Raw genomic sequence first — 16,445 nt, 5'->3', positions numbered from 1 at the left:
GAGACCACATATGTAAGGTGCTGATGTAGTACTCAATGAATAGTAGAACTTTGGTAAAATGTGTGTTATTCCTCTTTATGTTGAGTTTGTTCTGTTTTGTTTTTTAAGGTAGGCCTTAGTTCTACTCTTTAACATACAAATTTATAAAAATTCAACATTTTTTGACTAAAAATGAAATCTGCGTGACATGAAACAAATTGACACAAAGCTAACTGACAGAAAAAGGGAAGACTGAGAGCTAAAATGTCAACAGTCATCTGAAAAAAGAAGTTACTCGAAAAAACGCTGAAGCTCTCTAAGCTTAATTATTCAATCTAAAAATAATAGACTGATCACTTCAGTCAGTTTGCATGGGCTTCATTAATCACAGCGTAAGCCTGTAGCAAAGTAATGTCTCTGCTTTTGAATATGCTATCTAGGTTGGTCATAACTTTCCAAGGAGTAAGCGTCTTTTAATTTCATGGCTGCAGTCACCATCTGCAGTCATTTTGGAGCCCAGAAAAATAAAGTCTGACACTGTTTCCACTGTTTCCCCATCTATTTCCCATGAAGTGATGGGACCGGATGCCATGATCTTCGTTTTCTGAATGTTGAGCTTTAAGCCAACTTTTTCACTCTCCACTTTCACTTTCATCACAAGGCTTTTTAGTTCCTCTTCACTTTCTGCCATAAGGGTGGTGTCACCTAGATAGCATATTCAAAAGCAGAGACATACTTTGTCAACAAAGGTTCATCTAGTCAAGGCTTTGGTTTTTCCTGTGGTCATGTATGGATGTGAGAGTTGGACTGTGAAGAAGGCTGAGCACCGAAGAATTGATGCTTTTGAACTGTGGTGTTGGAGAAGACTCTTGAGGGTCCCTTGGACTGCAAGGAGATCCAACCAGTCCATTCTGAAGGAGACCAGCCCTGGGATTTCTTTGGAAGGAATGATGCTAAAGCTGAAACTCCAGTACTTTGGCCACCTCATGCAAAGAGTTGACTCATTGGAAAAGACTCTGATGCTGGGAGGGATTGGGGGCAAGAGGAGAAGGGGACGACAGAGGATGAGATGGCTGGATGGCATCACTGACTCGATGGACATGAGTCTCAGTGAACTCCAGGAGTTGGTGATGGACAGGGAGGCCTGGCGTGCTGCGATTCATGGGATTGCAAAGAGCTGGACATGACTGAGCGACTGATCTGATCTGATCTGAAGCCTGTAGCAGTGTGGTTAATTTGATTACACGCAGACACTAGCTCCATTCAATGAAGCAAGATGCAGAGTTCTCCAAGATAGTACTGCATGCAGCCACAATCCCCTTTCCAGCTGAAGATGCTAAAGCTTTTGACAAACAAGAATTAGACAGCAATATTCCTGTGATATAGTTATTATTACCTGTGTTTAAAAGGAGATACTTTAAGAAACAGAGAGATTAATATCATTGCTGAGTTTGTACAATGGAATTAGGAAGAAAAATAGAATTGGATAATGGCTCCTCACATTCCAAAATTGGGGGCTTTTTGAAGTAGAAAAAGAAAATTATTCATTTTGATATCAGTTTTCAGAGGTGTGGTCTCCCTGACTCTAGTCTTGCTTTCTCCAATCCATCTGCCACAATGATCTTTCTAAAATGCCAATCTAGCCATCTTCCTGTGTAAACATTTCAGTGGCTCTTCATTATCCTTATTAGTGTGGTGTATGAGGTCCTACATGGCCCTTGATTACCCTCTGACTTTAGCTCTTACCATCTCCACTGCTTTCTCTGCTTTGGTCACTAAAAGCTTAGGTCACTAAAATTTCAAACAATTCTTGACATAGTCTGTTAATCTCTCACATGTTTTTAATTGGAGGATAATTGCTTTACAATGTTGTGTTGGTTTCTGCCATACAACATCATGAATCACTCATAACTCATCACAGCCTCATCATGATAAAGGGGCTTGCTTAACTCAATGAAGCTATGAGCCATGACATGCAGGGCCACCCAAGATGGACAGGTCACAGTGGAGAGTTCTGACAAAACCAACTCAGTGGACATGAATTTGAGCAAACTCTAGGAGATAGTGAAGGACAGGGAAGCCTGATGTGCTACAGTCCGTGGGGCTGCAAAGAGTTGGACATGACTTAGGAACTGAACACATACACACACACACACACACACACACACACACACACACACACACACACACACACATCCCCTCCTTCTTGAGCCTCTTCCCACCCCCACAGTCAGTTTTTGATATTTGGGAAATGAAATGCTAGGGTGATGAACTTTAACTCTCAAATTATGAGTTGTAAAAGATGGACTTCTGGCATCTCTTTAATCATCGCTCTGGGACCATCAAAACCCAGGTTAGATGGGAATGGGGGCATTATCCTCAACTTCAGATATGTAATCAAGTAATAGCACTCTGTACCTACATAAACCTCCCAGCTTTCAGGAGTGTTGTAGCATAAGGAGATAAAAGTTAAATCTCCTTTGATGATGTGGATGGAATGATGTGGTGTAGTTTCTTTGGATAGCATTCAAAGACAGAACGACGGAAGTGGCAGGAGACCCTGTACATATATCTGCACACCCTCAGTAATGACTTCCAGTTGTGGACAATGGAATTAAGTAGCATCACTATGCCAGGACTTGTGCTGAGTGCTTTACATATGTTATTTTATCCAATCTTCACAAAAACCATGAGTTAGTATCTCCATTTTATTGAAGGAACTGAGACTGAGCAATCAAAATCAGTTGTCTAAGGTCATGAATATTTTGTCAAAATCAGAACTCAAATTCAAAACATTTTCTGATTTCCCTCCTGATTGTTTCTTTGATCCATGGGTTATTTAGAAGCATTGTTTAATTTTTATGGCCCCTTTATATGGTCTATCATGATGAACATACTAAATGCACTTGGAAAGAATGTCTGTTTTTCAGAAGTTACGTGTAATGCTATATAAGTAATAATTAACTCTAGAGTATTTATGTCTTTACTGAATTTTTGACTTGTTCCTCTATCAATTGCTGAGGGATGGGTATAAAAAGTCTCCAACTATAATTGTGAAATTGCCTACTTCTTTCAATTATGTCAATTTTTGATTCATGTATTAATATTTTGAAGCATTAGTACAACATGTGTATACTATTGTTATTTCTAAGTCTCCTTGATAAAGTGACTTTTACCAATATGAATATCTACATTATCTGATATCAATCTAACCACTGTAGCTTTCTTACTCATTGCTTGCAATGAGTAATCTTTTTCCATCCACTTATTTTCAACCTGGGTTTTTCTATGTTTTTCTATTTAAAATGCATCTCTTATAGTTGGGCCTTCTTTCTTTTCATTCTTACAATATCTGCCACTTAACTGGAGTAATTTCTGTTGTTGTTGTTTAGTTGCTAAATCATATCTGACTCTTTTGTAACCTTACGGACTGTAGTCCACCAGGGTCCTCTGTCCATAGGATTTCCCAGGCAAGAATACTGGAGTGGGTTGCCAGTCCCTACTCCAGGGGATCTTCCTGACCCAGGGATGGAATCTGGGACTCCTGCATTGGCAGGTGGATTCTTTATCACTGAGCCACCAGGGAAGCCCCTTAACTGGAGTAGTAGTCCATTCAGTTCAATTCAGTTCAGTCGCTCAGTCATGTCCGACTCTGCGACCTCATGAATCGCAGCACACCAGGCCTCCCTGTCCATCACCAACTCCCGGAGTTCACTCAGACTCACGTCCATCGAGTCAGTGATGCCATCCAGCCATCTCATCCTCTGTCGTCCCCTTCTCCTCCTGCCCTCAATCCCTCCCAGCATCAGAGTCTTTTCCAATGAGTCAACTCTTTGCATGAGGTGGCCAAAGTACTGGAGTTTCAGCTTTAGCATCATTCCTTCCAAAGAAATCCCAGGGCTGATCTCCTTCAGAATGGACTGGTTGGATCTCCTTGCAGTCCAAGGGACCCTCAAGAGTCTTCTCCAACACCACAGTTCAAAAGCATCAATTCTTCGGCACTCAGCCTTCTTCACAATCCAACTCTCACATCCATACATGACCACAGGGAAAACCATAGCCTTGACTAGACGGACCTTTGTTGGCAAAGTAATGTCTCTGCTTTTGAATATACTATCTAGGTTGGTCATAACTTTCCTTCCAAGGAGTAAGCGTCTTTTAATTTCATGGCTGCAGTCACCATCTGCAGTGATTTTGGAGCCCAAAATGTTTACCCATCTATTTCCCATGAAGTGATGGGACCGGATGCCATGATCTTAGTTTTCTGAATGTTGAGCTTTAAGCCAACTTTTTCACTCTCCTCTTTCACTTTCATCAAGAGGCTTTTTAGTTACTCTTCACTTTCTGCCATAAGGGTGGTGTCATCTGCATATCTGAGGTTATTGATATTTCTCCCAGCAATCTTGATTTCAGCTTGTGCTTCTTCCAGTCCAGCGTTTCTCATGATGTACTCTGCATATAAGTTAAATAAGCAGGGTGATAATATACAGCCTTGATGTACTCCTTTTCCTATTTGGAACCATTAACATAATGTAATTATTGGAGTGGTTGGATATGTCTTCCATTTTATTATTTATTTACTATTTGTCACATCTGTTTTTTCTTCCTCTGCTTTTATCCTGCCTTATCTGGATTACTGGAAACTTTTAAAATTTTTTATCTCATCTCTTGGATTTTTAATTATATCTCTTTCCATTTTTAGTGGTTGTTCTATGATTGCTATAGATATTCTTAACTTGTCACAGTCTACCTGGAGTTAAAACTGTATCACTTCATATAATATGTAGAAACATTACAAATAGAAGGTCCCTTTATTGCTCCCTATCTTTATATAATTTATAAAACTCCTGAGGCAATGCTATAATTTTTACTTTAAACAATTTCATATAGTCCTTTAAAAATTCAAGCAAAACTGTCTTTTCTCAAACCCAGATTTTACCATTTCTGATGCTTTTTATTTCTTCTGAAGCTTTACATTTCTGTTTGGTGTCACTCCCTTCAGCCTGAAGAACTTCTTTAGTACTTCTTATAGTATAGGTCAATTCTCTTATTTGCTTTTTATCTTTAAAATGTCTTTATTTTGCTTTATGATCTAAGGTTATACTCACTGGATAAATAATTCTGGCTTGACAAGAATTTTTTTCCTTTTCTTTCTCTTACTCAGTCTTTTATAGATTCTGTATTCTGGCCTCCACAATTTCTGATGAAAATCAACAATAATTTGAATTATTGTTCTCCTGGTGTGATATGTCATTTATCTCTGACTACTTTTAAGAATTTTCTATGGATTTTTGGCTTTTGGAATTTTGTTTTATGCCCAAGTGTGGCTTTCTTCATATTTATCCTACTTAGGATTTGTTGAGCTTCTTATACCTGTATCCCTGATAGCTCAGTTGGTAAAGAATCTGCCTGCAATGCAAGAGACCCCAGTTCAATTCCTGGGTTGGGAAGATCCACTGGAGAAGGGATAGGCTACCCACTCCAGTATTCTGGCCTCGAGAATTCCATAGACTGTATAGTTCATGGGGTCACAAAGAGTCAGACGTGACTGAGCAACTTTCACTTCATATCTGTAATTTATGTCTTTTACCAAATTTCAGGAAGTTTCAGTCATTATTTCTTTAAATATTTTTTTTGCTGCCCCATTCTCTCTCTCTCCCCCATTCCCCTTCTAAGATTTTAACTCCACGTGGGTTAGATCTTTTGATATTGTCCCACGGGTCCTTGAGTCTCACTTCATGTACTTCATCAATCTTTTTTCTCCTTGATCTTTAGATATTTCACACTGACCTATCTTCATATTCACTGACTCTGTCCTCTGTTATCTCTATTCTGCTGTGTAAGCCCACCCAGTGGTTTTTACATTTCATATTTTGTAAGTTTTAACTCTAAAATTTCCACTTTGTTCTTTCTTATAGATTATTTTTCTCCTGACAGCTCCTGTCTTTTTATTGAGATATTTTCCTTTTTATCAATGAACATAGTATTTTGAGCCTCAAATTATACCAAAAGACCCACCTTGTAAGAAATTAGTGTCTCAGGCAATATAATTTTAGTAAAGAAATAAGCAGGGTTTGTTATCAGAATATCACTGAATTTTAATGTGGAAAAGACTATAGGATCCAAGCTATTCATATGTCTGCATGTAAATTAATGAAATCTGTTGACTCATTATAAACATTTACAGAATACCTATGGATTGTGTGCCAGGCACAGCACTGGTTTTAAGAGGCACAGTGATTTCTGAAAAGTTGTTTTCTTAGTTATTTCAGATTTTGTCCCTCAATCTTCTTTTTGCATTATTAATTTTCACTTTGAATTTTGTGTATGATAAAGAAAATTCTACCTCAGACACTGCCCAAATGATTGTGTTTTATTTATTAGTAGAATCAAATTTTATGATTTCAGTAGACTTATTTTTCTCTCATTGCAAAACAGTGTAATGTACAATGCAAGATGCCATTCTATGGGCCAGGATTGGGTGCTATTATGGTTTGACATGTGTTAAATGCCATGTTAACAGCTATACCCTCTTTTTCTAGCCAGTGGCCAGTGAAAAACTCAGACTTGCTGGGTAGCATGGGATGGTCCCTTCATTTACTCATTCATTCATGGATGGAATAGTTATAAATGCAAATAATATCCAAATCATGGACTATAATTCTAACTAGGAGATTGTTGACTTCTAAGTTAATCAGGAACAATAAGGACAGAATCACTATCATATGTATATTCAACAACTCTTTAACAGATGGCTGTAATCATTTTTAGTGAAATATATATAGTAAGTGTTAGCATTCAAAGTTCAAGGAAATAACATCTCTGATATTTAATTTCTCCAGATTAGGAAGTGTAGATTTCTTCTAAATTTCTTTCTAAGAAATTTCCTAAGACATATACCTCAGAAAGAGAAGAAGCACTAAAGAGCCTCTTGATGAAAGTGAAAGAGGAGAGTGAAAAAGTTGGCTTAAAACCCAACATTCAAAAAACTAAGATCATGGTGTCCAGTCCCATGACTTATAGCAAATAGATGGGAAAACAATGGAAATAGTGACAGATTTTATTTTCTTGGGCTCCAAAATCACCACAGATGGTGACTGCAGCCATGAAATCAAAAGACATTTGCTTCTTGGAAGAAAAGCTATGACAAACCTAGGCAGCATATTAAAAAGCAGACACATTACTTTGTCAACAAAGGTCTGTCTAGTCAAAGCTATGGTTTTTCCAGTAATCATGAATGGATGTGAGAGTGGACCATAAAGAAAGCTGAGCACCGAAGAATTGATGCTTTTGAACTGTGGTGTTGGAGAAGACTCTTGAGAGTCCCCTGGACTTCAAGGAGATCAAACCAGTCAATCCTAAAGGAAATCAGTCCTGAATATTCATTGGAGGGACTGATGCTGAAGCTGAAGCCCAATACTTTGGCCACCTGATATGAAGAGCTGACTCATTTGAAAAGACCCGGATGCTGGGAAAGATTGAGGGCAAGAGGAGAAGGGGACAACAAAGATGAGATGGTTGGATGGCATCACTGACTCAACGGATGTGAGTTTGAGCAAGCTCCAAGAGTTGGAGATGGACAGGGAAGCCTGGCATGCTGCAGTCCATGGGATCTTAAAGAGTTGGACACGACTGTGCAACTGAACTGAACTGAAGAAATTTCCATTCAATAAATGTTTATACCATGAACAAATTGTGATTCCGATACCAGGAGTCAGAGTTAGAAAATATATCAATATTGTAGAAGAAAGGGGATATCTAATGATAAATTAAAATATTTCCAGAGCATGTATTTCCAGCATCAGCTTTTATTTTGATCACATTATTCTACTATCATAATAAAGACTTGCACAATTACTTGTTTCAATCAGTATTTCTTTTTAAAAATCCTGTTACATAATTTGATCATGATAGGCAACTAAATGCAGTATAATTTTACTTGCCAACAATGAAGAAAGCTTTCATAATAAAATTAATCAGAACTAAAGGGATCCTAAAATGTCTGTATCACTTGTCAGCAGAGTCTCTATCTTTGGTGTATGTAGAAGATTAAACCCTTTTATTCTAAAAGAATGACAGGAATAAGCACAAAGCAAATAATTCTCAATATAGATACAGGGGAAATTTGGGTACATTGTAAGTAGTTAGCAATGAAAGGGGAATTTTGATTTAGGAGAAAAGAGAACAGAAATGATATAAAAGTTAATTTTCAATTCTTCAATGTTAACAAAGTGGAAGAGGGGGAAATTAGATGTTTCATTTTAGAGTTAAGGAAGATTTGAAACGTCGTATTGCTTTCAGATTTAAAATTTACACTGAATATTTCAATTACTCTGTGTGACTCAAGGGATGATTGTTCCTTCAAAAAATACCCAGCATATTTTCTAAAATTTTTTGATACTTTTGAATTGCTGTAATTAATATATGGCTATCTTAGTTTTCTTTTCAAAAGCTTTTGGATGACATTTATTTTTAATAAGAAAAAATATATATTGTAATCACTTATAGTTACAAAACTTGGGGAATACAATGCCATCATTTTTACAGAGGAACATAAGATCTGCTGTTCCTCTTTCTGTACCAAACTAAGGGAACACGTGATCTATCCCATCAATCAGTAAGACTGAGTATCCTTTTTCCTAGGCTACAACCAAGAGATAGAACCTTCAGGCTGCATGTCTGTTAGGAAACACTGCAGTTTATTTACTCAGCAGAGGACCTGTTGACTTTAAAACAAGTTTATTTATCGCCAGCTATCAAATTCAAGGCCCTTGCTGCACCTGCTCTGAGTGACCGTGTACTCACAGTTGAAACCTTTGCTCAAACATTTATGTTGGGGCTGAGCAATGTTACCTCTAGGGAACTGAGGAAATACATCCTACTTAGCCTGCACACTATTCTCCCTTTATCGACCAAACTCTGAGTTCTGTAAACCTAGGGACTTATAAACCAGCATAACGAGAGCGTGCATTCTCTCTACAGGAGGAAACCCTTCAGCGGGCACGTGAGGAAGAAGAGAAAAGGAAGGAGATCACAAGTCATTTCCAGAACACCCTGACGGATATCCAGGCCCAGATTGAGCAGCAGAGTGAGCGAAACATGAAGCTCTGTCAGGAGAACACAGAGCTCGCAGAGAAACTAAAAAGCATCATTGATCAGTATGAGCTCAGAGAGGAGGTGAGAACCACATCAGACAATTTACAAATACTGCATATAGATCTGGGTCTGGTTTGTGAAGGTTGGGAGGTCGGTTAATAACAAAGTTATGATCAGCCTTCTCAACTGATTAATATTTAGGTTTGGACTTCTTTTACTAGCCAAAATAAAAACAAATGATATTACAAAATACCTGGCTGAAAGTCACAGAGGATTTCTTCAAAACTAGAATCACTGCAAAGCAGAGGCAATAAACAAGGGGTACAACATGAATGGATTTATCCTTGAAAATAAAAAATAATATTTCTCAGCCTTTTTTCAACTCTCTCTACAGAACCAAGAAATACTTCATGCATGCCCTCTTAAGAATTAGCATGTCATCGAAATTAAAAGTCTGCATTGTATATACTGCACAAATAATAATATATATACTATTATATAGTATATATATAATATACTATATATTACCATACATATACTATATTACTAATATATATACTATTATATAGTATATATATAATAATTATAGTAATAATGGTATTGTTACTTATACTTAGTTTGTGCCAAACAATGTGCTAAGTATTATACTTTACATACAGTATGTCATTTAACTGTCTCAACAATCTTATGTACTAGATAATAACATATTATCCACATTTTATAGATGTGAAGCAGAAGCTACAAGATTAAATCATGTATCCACAATCACAAAAGCCAAAAGAGTTTTTTATCAATAGTTTACATTGGGGGACTATAAAGATCTTTCATTATCCCAAGATTATACTTTAATATTTAATATGTTTTGGAGATTCCAGATGCCCCCCTCTGGATTTTGATATGTCATATCCCTTTTCCCATCTCACTTAAAATTTTAAATCTCTGCCTTAAAATGTAATATAACATAGTCAAAGGAGCTCTGCTGGCAACATGCTAAGCTTTAATCAAGAAAAAAAAAAAAAAAACTGATATAGCAGTTCGGTAAATCAAGAAACTTCTCGCAGTAAGCCATAATTCCATGCTACCATTTTATCTTGTCACAAAGATCAATCCTGCTCCAAAGTGGAGGTTCAAGAAAAAAAGGGGAAAGAGCTAAAAAAAGAAAAAAAGAAAAAAAAAGGTGCCCATACTCTGCAGAGAGATCACGTATGGGAATGACCTGGTAGACCAGCTGTATATTCCTAGGACTGGTTCTGGGTAAGGCCCAAAGGTATAATTCCACATGTACTCTTGCCAGTGGGACCCCCTAATGACCAAGAAATTCTCCACCCTGAGGTGGAGTTGGAAGCTTCATTTTACCAAGGTAGTCAACAGGTCAAAAGGTGTGGAGGAGGCAGTAGCACATTTGCATATCAATTCATCTGCAAACCTGAGCCTTGCCTGCCCACCACAGCAACAGAGTTCATGTCAGGGGGCTCCTGCCTCAGTCCCAGACAAAGGGCCACAGGCTGTTACCTCAAGGCTTCCCCACACCCTTGAGGCAAGCATGCAGAGAATTCACCATGATAAACTGAATTCATATTGTGATTAAATGTGATTTTATATTCACAGAAAGAGCCAGAATACCAAGTGATATTGCTACAGCCCTTGTGATATACATCACTGTCTCTGGAGCCTAGAGTAATAACTAGTGCCACATCTAATAGTTGGCACATTTAGAAAACTACTGTTGGGACCTTTTGGCGTTGCATTGCTGGACTCTGGCACCTCCACCTTTCGTAGCTACTTTCATGTAGTGCAAAATGCAGGAGACTCCACCAATTTATGACTTTTGTATAAAAGCATAAGTGATGCCAATGCCTTTATTCCCCCTCTTTTTAACTCTTAAAACCTAGAGAACGCATGTTTATATCAATATTACTTTTTTACACACGTTTGTCAGCACAGTAACTCAACTTGATATGTGCACTTTATTTTTCCTCAGCACCTCGACAAAATATTTAAACACAGAGAACTGCAGCAGAAGCTAGTGGATGCTAAACTTGAGCAGGCACAAGAAATGATGAAGGAAGCAGAGGAGCGACACAAACGCGAAAAGGAATATGTATTTATCTTATGCATCTATGTGCTTGTCTGGTCTGTCTTGGGGTCAGAGAACCCCTGAGATGTTTTTGGTAATGGTCATAGAGCACTAGACTGATGGAGGAAGAGCCTAAGCTTCCCTGGAGAATGACACTGGCCGGCCCAGGAGGAAACACTGTACCTATCACTGTAACACTGTATCATGCATCCATTCACCAAACCTTTGGCAGGCACCGTTCATGAGCTATGCTCCATTCTAGGTGCTGGCGTGTAGTGGTGAACAAGATGGAGAAGTCCACATCCCAGCATGGAGACTAGAGTCTAACTTGGAAGAAAAAGGCAATAAATAAGCAAGCAAACAAAGAAGGATAATTTCAGATAATAAGTGCTACTAGGGAAATAACGAAGAATCTCAAAGGGGCAGAAAGAGGAGGCCTCCTTTAGACTGGGTGACTTGGTGGGCCTCCTGGAGCAGAGGATGCTTGAGTTGCTCCCTTCCTGATGATCAGGGAGTCAGAGACGAGGGCCCCAGCAGCAGTGTCTGTAGCAGAGACGAAGGTCCTAATGCTGGAACCAGCTTGACATCCTCCAGAAATAGGAGGTCAGGGTAGCAAGAGTAGGTGCCCCAATGGGAGAAAATTTCAAAATGAAACTGTAGAGGTAAGCAAGGGGCAAACTGTATTGCTTGACATATAGTTTGAATTTTATTCTAAATATAATGGGAAAGTACTGGGTAGTTTTAGCAAAGGAAGTGACAGGATCTGCTTTGCATCTGTAAAAAGTGACTTTGGCTGATAGGTAGAAAGTGAACTAGAGAAGGGCAAGACAGCTAGGCAGCAATCTGGGCAAGATCTGATGATGGCTTTGACTGGGGAAGTGGCAGTGGAGAAGAAGAGCTGGACATGGATAAAAGTTAAGTTTTTAACATAAAACCAACAAGCCATGCTTTGAACTGGAAGATGGTGACAGTGAAGAAACAGAAGAATCAAGGATGACTCCTGAGTTTTGGTTTAAGAAACCAAGTGGTATCTTTTACTGATATCTTATTAACCCTAAACACTCCAAAACAGATGAGAGAATTGAGGCCCATAAAAGGATATGTGACTTGCTTAAGGTCACACACTGCTAAGTGACCGGGGTATGCTGGCCACATCTCCAGTACATCTGTCCCCAGATCCCAAGCTCTGTGATAGTACATCACACTCAGAGGTGTGTTTCAGAGGCATGAGTTAAAGCATGTATCTGCTGCTGGGGAGAGACAACCAACCAGTCATTCAGATTTGGCCATTTAACAACTGATCACAAGCCTTGCGTTTACCTAAAATCAGACTGGAATCACTTCAGTTTGTCAGAATAGTAATTTTTTTTAAACTTTGGTTTTCAAACATGACAACAAAAGAATGGATTTTGGAAAATATAACCTGGTGGGCACTGCATAATTACAATCAAATCTCCATGTGCTCTTAAAGATTAATTTATTAAATCCATTTACAATCTAGCTCTCAAAGTAAGAAATAAAGCATTTATTTATTATTTAGATGTAATTATCCTCAGGTAAACTATGCTTCCTATAGAACATCAGTACCTTTGGATTTAATATATGAGGCACAACAGAGGAACAATCAGGCAAAGATTCTTGTGAGAGAGACTAGGGGACAGACATGGAGTAACTCGATCTTACCAAGAAACTAAAATGATGCCCTCTTTTCCTGCAGCAATTTAGCAGAACAGCAGATATAAGTCACAGAAAGGTTCAGTTCAGTTCAGTCGTGTCTGACTCTTTGCGACCCCATGAACTGCAGCGTGCCAGGCCTCCCATCACTAACTCCTGGAGTTTACCCAAACTCATGTCCATTGAGTCAGTGATGCTTATCCAACCATCTCATCCTCTGTCGTCCCCTTCTCCTCCTGCCCTCAATCTTTCCCAGCATTAGGGTCTTTTCAAATGAGTCAGTTCTTCGCATCTGGTGGCCAAAGTATTGGAATTTCAGCTTCAACATCAGTCCTTCCAATGAACACCCAGGACTGATCTCCCTTAGGATGGACTGGTTGGATCTCCCTATAGTCCAAGGGACTCTCAAGAGTCTTCTCCAACACCACAGTTCAAAAACATCAATTCTTCGGCACTCAGCTTTCTTTATAGTCCAACTCACATCCATACATGACTACCGGAAAAACCATAGCCTTGACTAGACGAACCTTTGTTGACAAAGTAATATCTCTGTTTTTTAATATGCTATCTAGTTTAGTCATAACTTTCCTGCCAAGGAGTAAGCATCTTTTAACTTCATGGCTGCAATCACCATCTGCAGTGATTTTGGAGCCCCAAAAAATAAAGTCTGACACTGTTTCCACTGTTTCCCCATCTATTTCCCATGAAGTGATGGGACTGGATGCCATGATCTTCATTTTCTGAATGTTGAGCTTAAAGCCAACATTTTCACTCTCCTCTTTCACTTTCAAGAAGCTCATTAGTTCTTCTTCACTTTCTGCCATAAGGATGGTGTCATCTGCATATCTGAGGTTATTGGTATTTCTCCCGGCAATCTTCATTCCAGCTTGTACTTCTTCCTGCCCAGCGTTTCTCATGATGTACTCCGCATATAAGCAGGGTGACAATATACAGCCTTGACGAACTCCTTTTCCTATTTGGAACCAGTCTGTTGTTCCATGTCCAGTTCTAACTGTTGCTTCCTGACATGCATACAGATTTCTCAAGAGGCAGATCAGGTGGTCTGGTATTCCCATCTCTTTCAGAATTTTCCACAGTTTATTATAATCCACACAGTCAAAGGCTTTGGCATAGTCAATAAAGCAGAAATAGATGCTTTTCTGGAACTGTCTTGCTTTTTCCATGATCCAGTGGATGTTGGCAATTTGATCTCTGGTTCCTTTGCCTTTTCTAAAACCAGCTTGAACATCTGGAAGGTCACGGTTCACATATTGCTGAAGCCTGGCTTGGAGAATTTTGAGCATTACTTTACTAGCGTGTGAGATGAGTACAATTGTGCAGTAGTTTGAGCTTTCTTTGGCATTGCCTTTCTTTGGGACTGGAATGAAAACTGACCTTTTCTAGTCCTGTGGCCACTGCTGAGTTTTCCAAATTTGCTGGCATATTGAGGGCAGCACTTTCACAGCATCATCTTTCAGGATTTGAAAGAGCTCAACTGGAATTCCATCACCTCCACTAGCTTTGTTCGTAGTGATGCTTTCTAAGGCCCACTTGACTTCACATTCCAGGATGCCTGGCTCTAGGTCAGTGATCACACCATAATGATTATCTGGGTCATGAAGATCTTTTTTGTACAGTTCTTCTGTGTATTCTTGCCATCTCTTCTTAATATCTTCTGCTTCTGTTAGGTCCGTACCATAACCCCCTTTTATAAATGGAGAGGTCAAGACTAACTCGGATAAGGGAAAAGATGCCTCCAAGTTTTTAAAAATAATGATTTTATTATTTTTGGTTCCAATAACAAAAATGGACATTTTTTTAAATATATGGATTAACAAAAAGGAAAAAATTTCTATCAGCCTATCTTGAAATAAAATAGAAACTTCTTAACTGACAGCCACCTGACTGACTGACTGGGTTATCCATGACGTTCACCATTCTCTGTAAGCATACTGACAGAGGCCCACAGCATGTTGGATCCTGGGGTGAGTTAGCCACTCTGCAGTATCTGAAGATGGTTGCCTAAGCGAAGACCAAGAGTCAGATCTTTGCTCCCAACTCTTTTCCCAGTTATCCTTGGTTTTGCATTATGTGAATCAACAGAATAATATATAAACTCATGAAATAAGTGTCAAAAAGTTGTTTCTATAAAAACTATGCTTTAATGCTTTGAAAGCCTAGATGTAGGCAAATAGAAAAAAAAAAATTGTCAAGTTGGATGCAAGCAGATATAAAAGACTGGAAGAAAGTTGTAAAACTCAAGAGGATTATCCAATCAAGCTGCTTTACAAATTAAATATCTTAGGTCTTCCAGTTCTAGCACTATTGTTTTTTTTAAAAAAACAATAACTAACTGCTTGAACAGTTAGGTTTAATACAAAGGAACAGTTGCTCACAACAATGCCCCAGGTAAGGATAATCTGAAAATGTTCAAGCAGAGGTTGAATGATAGCTGGGCAGAATTGCTACAGAGGGGTCCAGAATTTTGTGTGATTCATGCTTGAGTTGGAGACTTTCTTTCCTGTTTTTTCTTCCCATTAGAATCACTAATTTTTAGCTGAGAATAAGACCTTTAAAACTAGTTGTTTTGTTAGTTTTCTGAGATTATAAAGTTCCCCAAAAATTACTTAAGAAGATTATTTAGCAAGCAATTAAGTTTACACAGGAGTCACAATAAACGGTAATTTAAAAGACAATTTGACGATCTTTCCATGCCTTCTCTCTCCTTACAGCTGCTGAACCAGGCAGCAGAGTGGAAACTTCAGGCTAAAGTGCTGAAGGAACAAGAGACAGTCCTGCAGGCTCAGGTGAAGTAGGGGTACAACAGTGCATGCAGTGTGTCTTCCTTGCTGTGAACCAAAGGGAGTCCACACAAGGCCTTCCACGTGGGAGGGGAAGTGGGGGCAGGAGTTAGAAATGAAGAATAACTTCATATTTACTATTTTTAAGTAAAAATAAAGGCACAATGTTATATCTAAGAAAAATAAATGCTCTGCACCAACAACTTCTGGTCAAAAGGTCTGCTGACATACAAATGAGGGTCAACCAGGATAGGCTGGTGGCCAGGTCCTCACCCATCTGTTCACAGGTCCTCTCTCCCTCCTCCCCCATTAACCTGTGAAGGTAAGGATTGATGGAACCTGTTCAAATGCACCATCTATAATTCCCAATACTGAAAATGTCCTTACTTGTTTGATATTATTCACAATAAAAGGAAATTAGAAAAATAGAGTCAGCAAAACAGAGTCGTGCTGGCCTTGCCAGTGCTGAATGATTAGAAATGGTGGACAAGTTAGAAATCATTTTTATTTGGTTTCATGTTGTTATGAGTGTATTTTGATTAGACTATAGGAATTCGTATTGCAGGCTCAAAAATAAAGGTTATGCAACAGCTGGCTCTGGAGGAAAGCCAGACTTCTCCCATCTTTCTGGGGCCCTTGGGGCTCTGCTCATCGTGCCACAGGCTGAGCCACAGAGTCCTAGTTCCCCAGCTGGGAGAAATGCCCACTTGCTAAAGGGACTATAAAATCACACAGTGAAAATTCACCAAAAGCGAGAAAAAGGGCAGCATTAATTTAAGATTTGAATATTTCACTTATAAATGTTAATGTTCTGACTG

At 38.8% G+C, this 16,445-nt stretch overlaps 1 protein-coding gene across 3 annotated transcripts in view; it reads left to right on the top strand.

Moving 5' to 3' along the window:
• TXLNB (taxilin beta) overlaps nucleotides 1-16,445 on the top strand; it is a 56,532-nt gene that overhangs the window by 19,989 nt on the left and 20,098 nt on the right. For all 3 annotated transcript variants that reach the window (XM_019967508.2, XM_019967507.2, XM_019967509.2), the window contains 3 exons: nucleotides 8,962-9,156; nucleotides 11,057-11,176; nucleotides 15,559-15,633. In XM_019967508.2, the coding sequence (XP_019823067.2) occupies nucleotides 8,962-9,156; nucleotides 11,057-11,176; nucleotides 15,559-15,633 (390 nt within the window). The remainder of the gene's footprint in view (nucleotides 1-8,961; nucleotides 9,157-11,056; nucleotides 11,177-15,558; nucleotides 15,634-16,445) is intronic.

The sequence above is a fragment of the Bos indicus genome, chromosome 9 (assembly GCF_029378745.1).
Source record: "Bos indicus isolate NIAB-ARS_2022 breed Sahiwal x Tharparkar chromosome 9, NIAB-ARS_B.indTharparkar_mat_pri_1.0, whole genome shotgun sequence".
In the NCBI taxonomy this organism is placed as follows: Eukaryota; Metazoa; Chordata; class Mammalia; order Artiodactyla; family Bovidae; genus Bos; species Bos indicus.
This window is presented reverse-complemented; position numbering and strand designations above follow the sequence as displayed.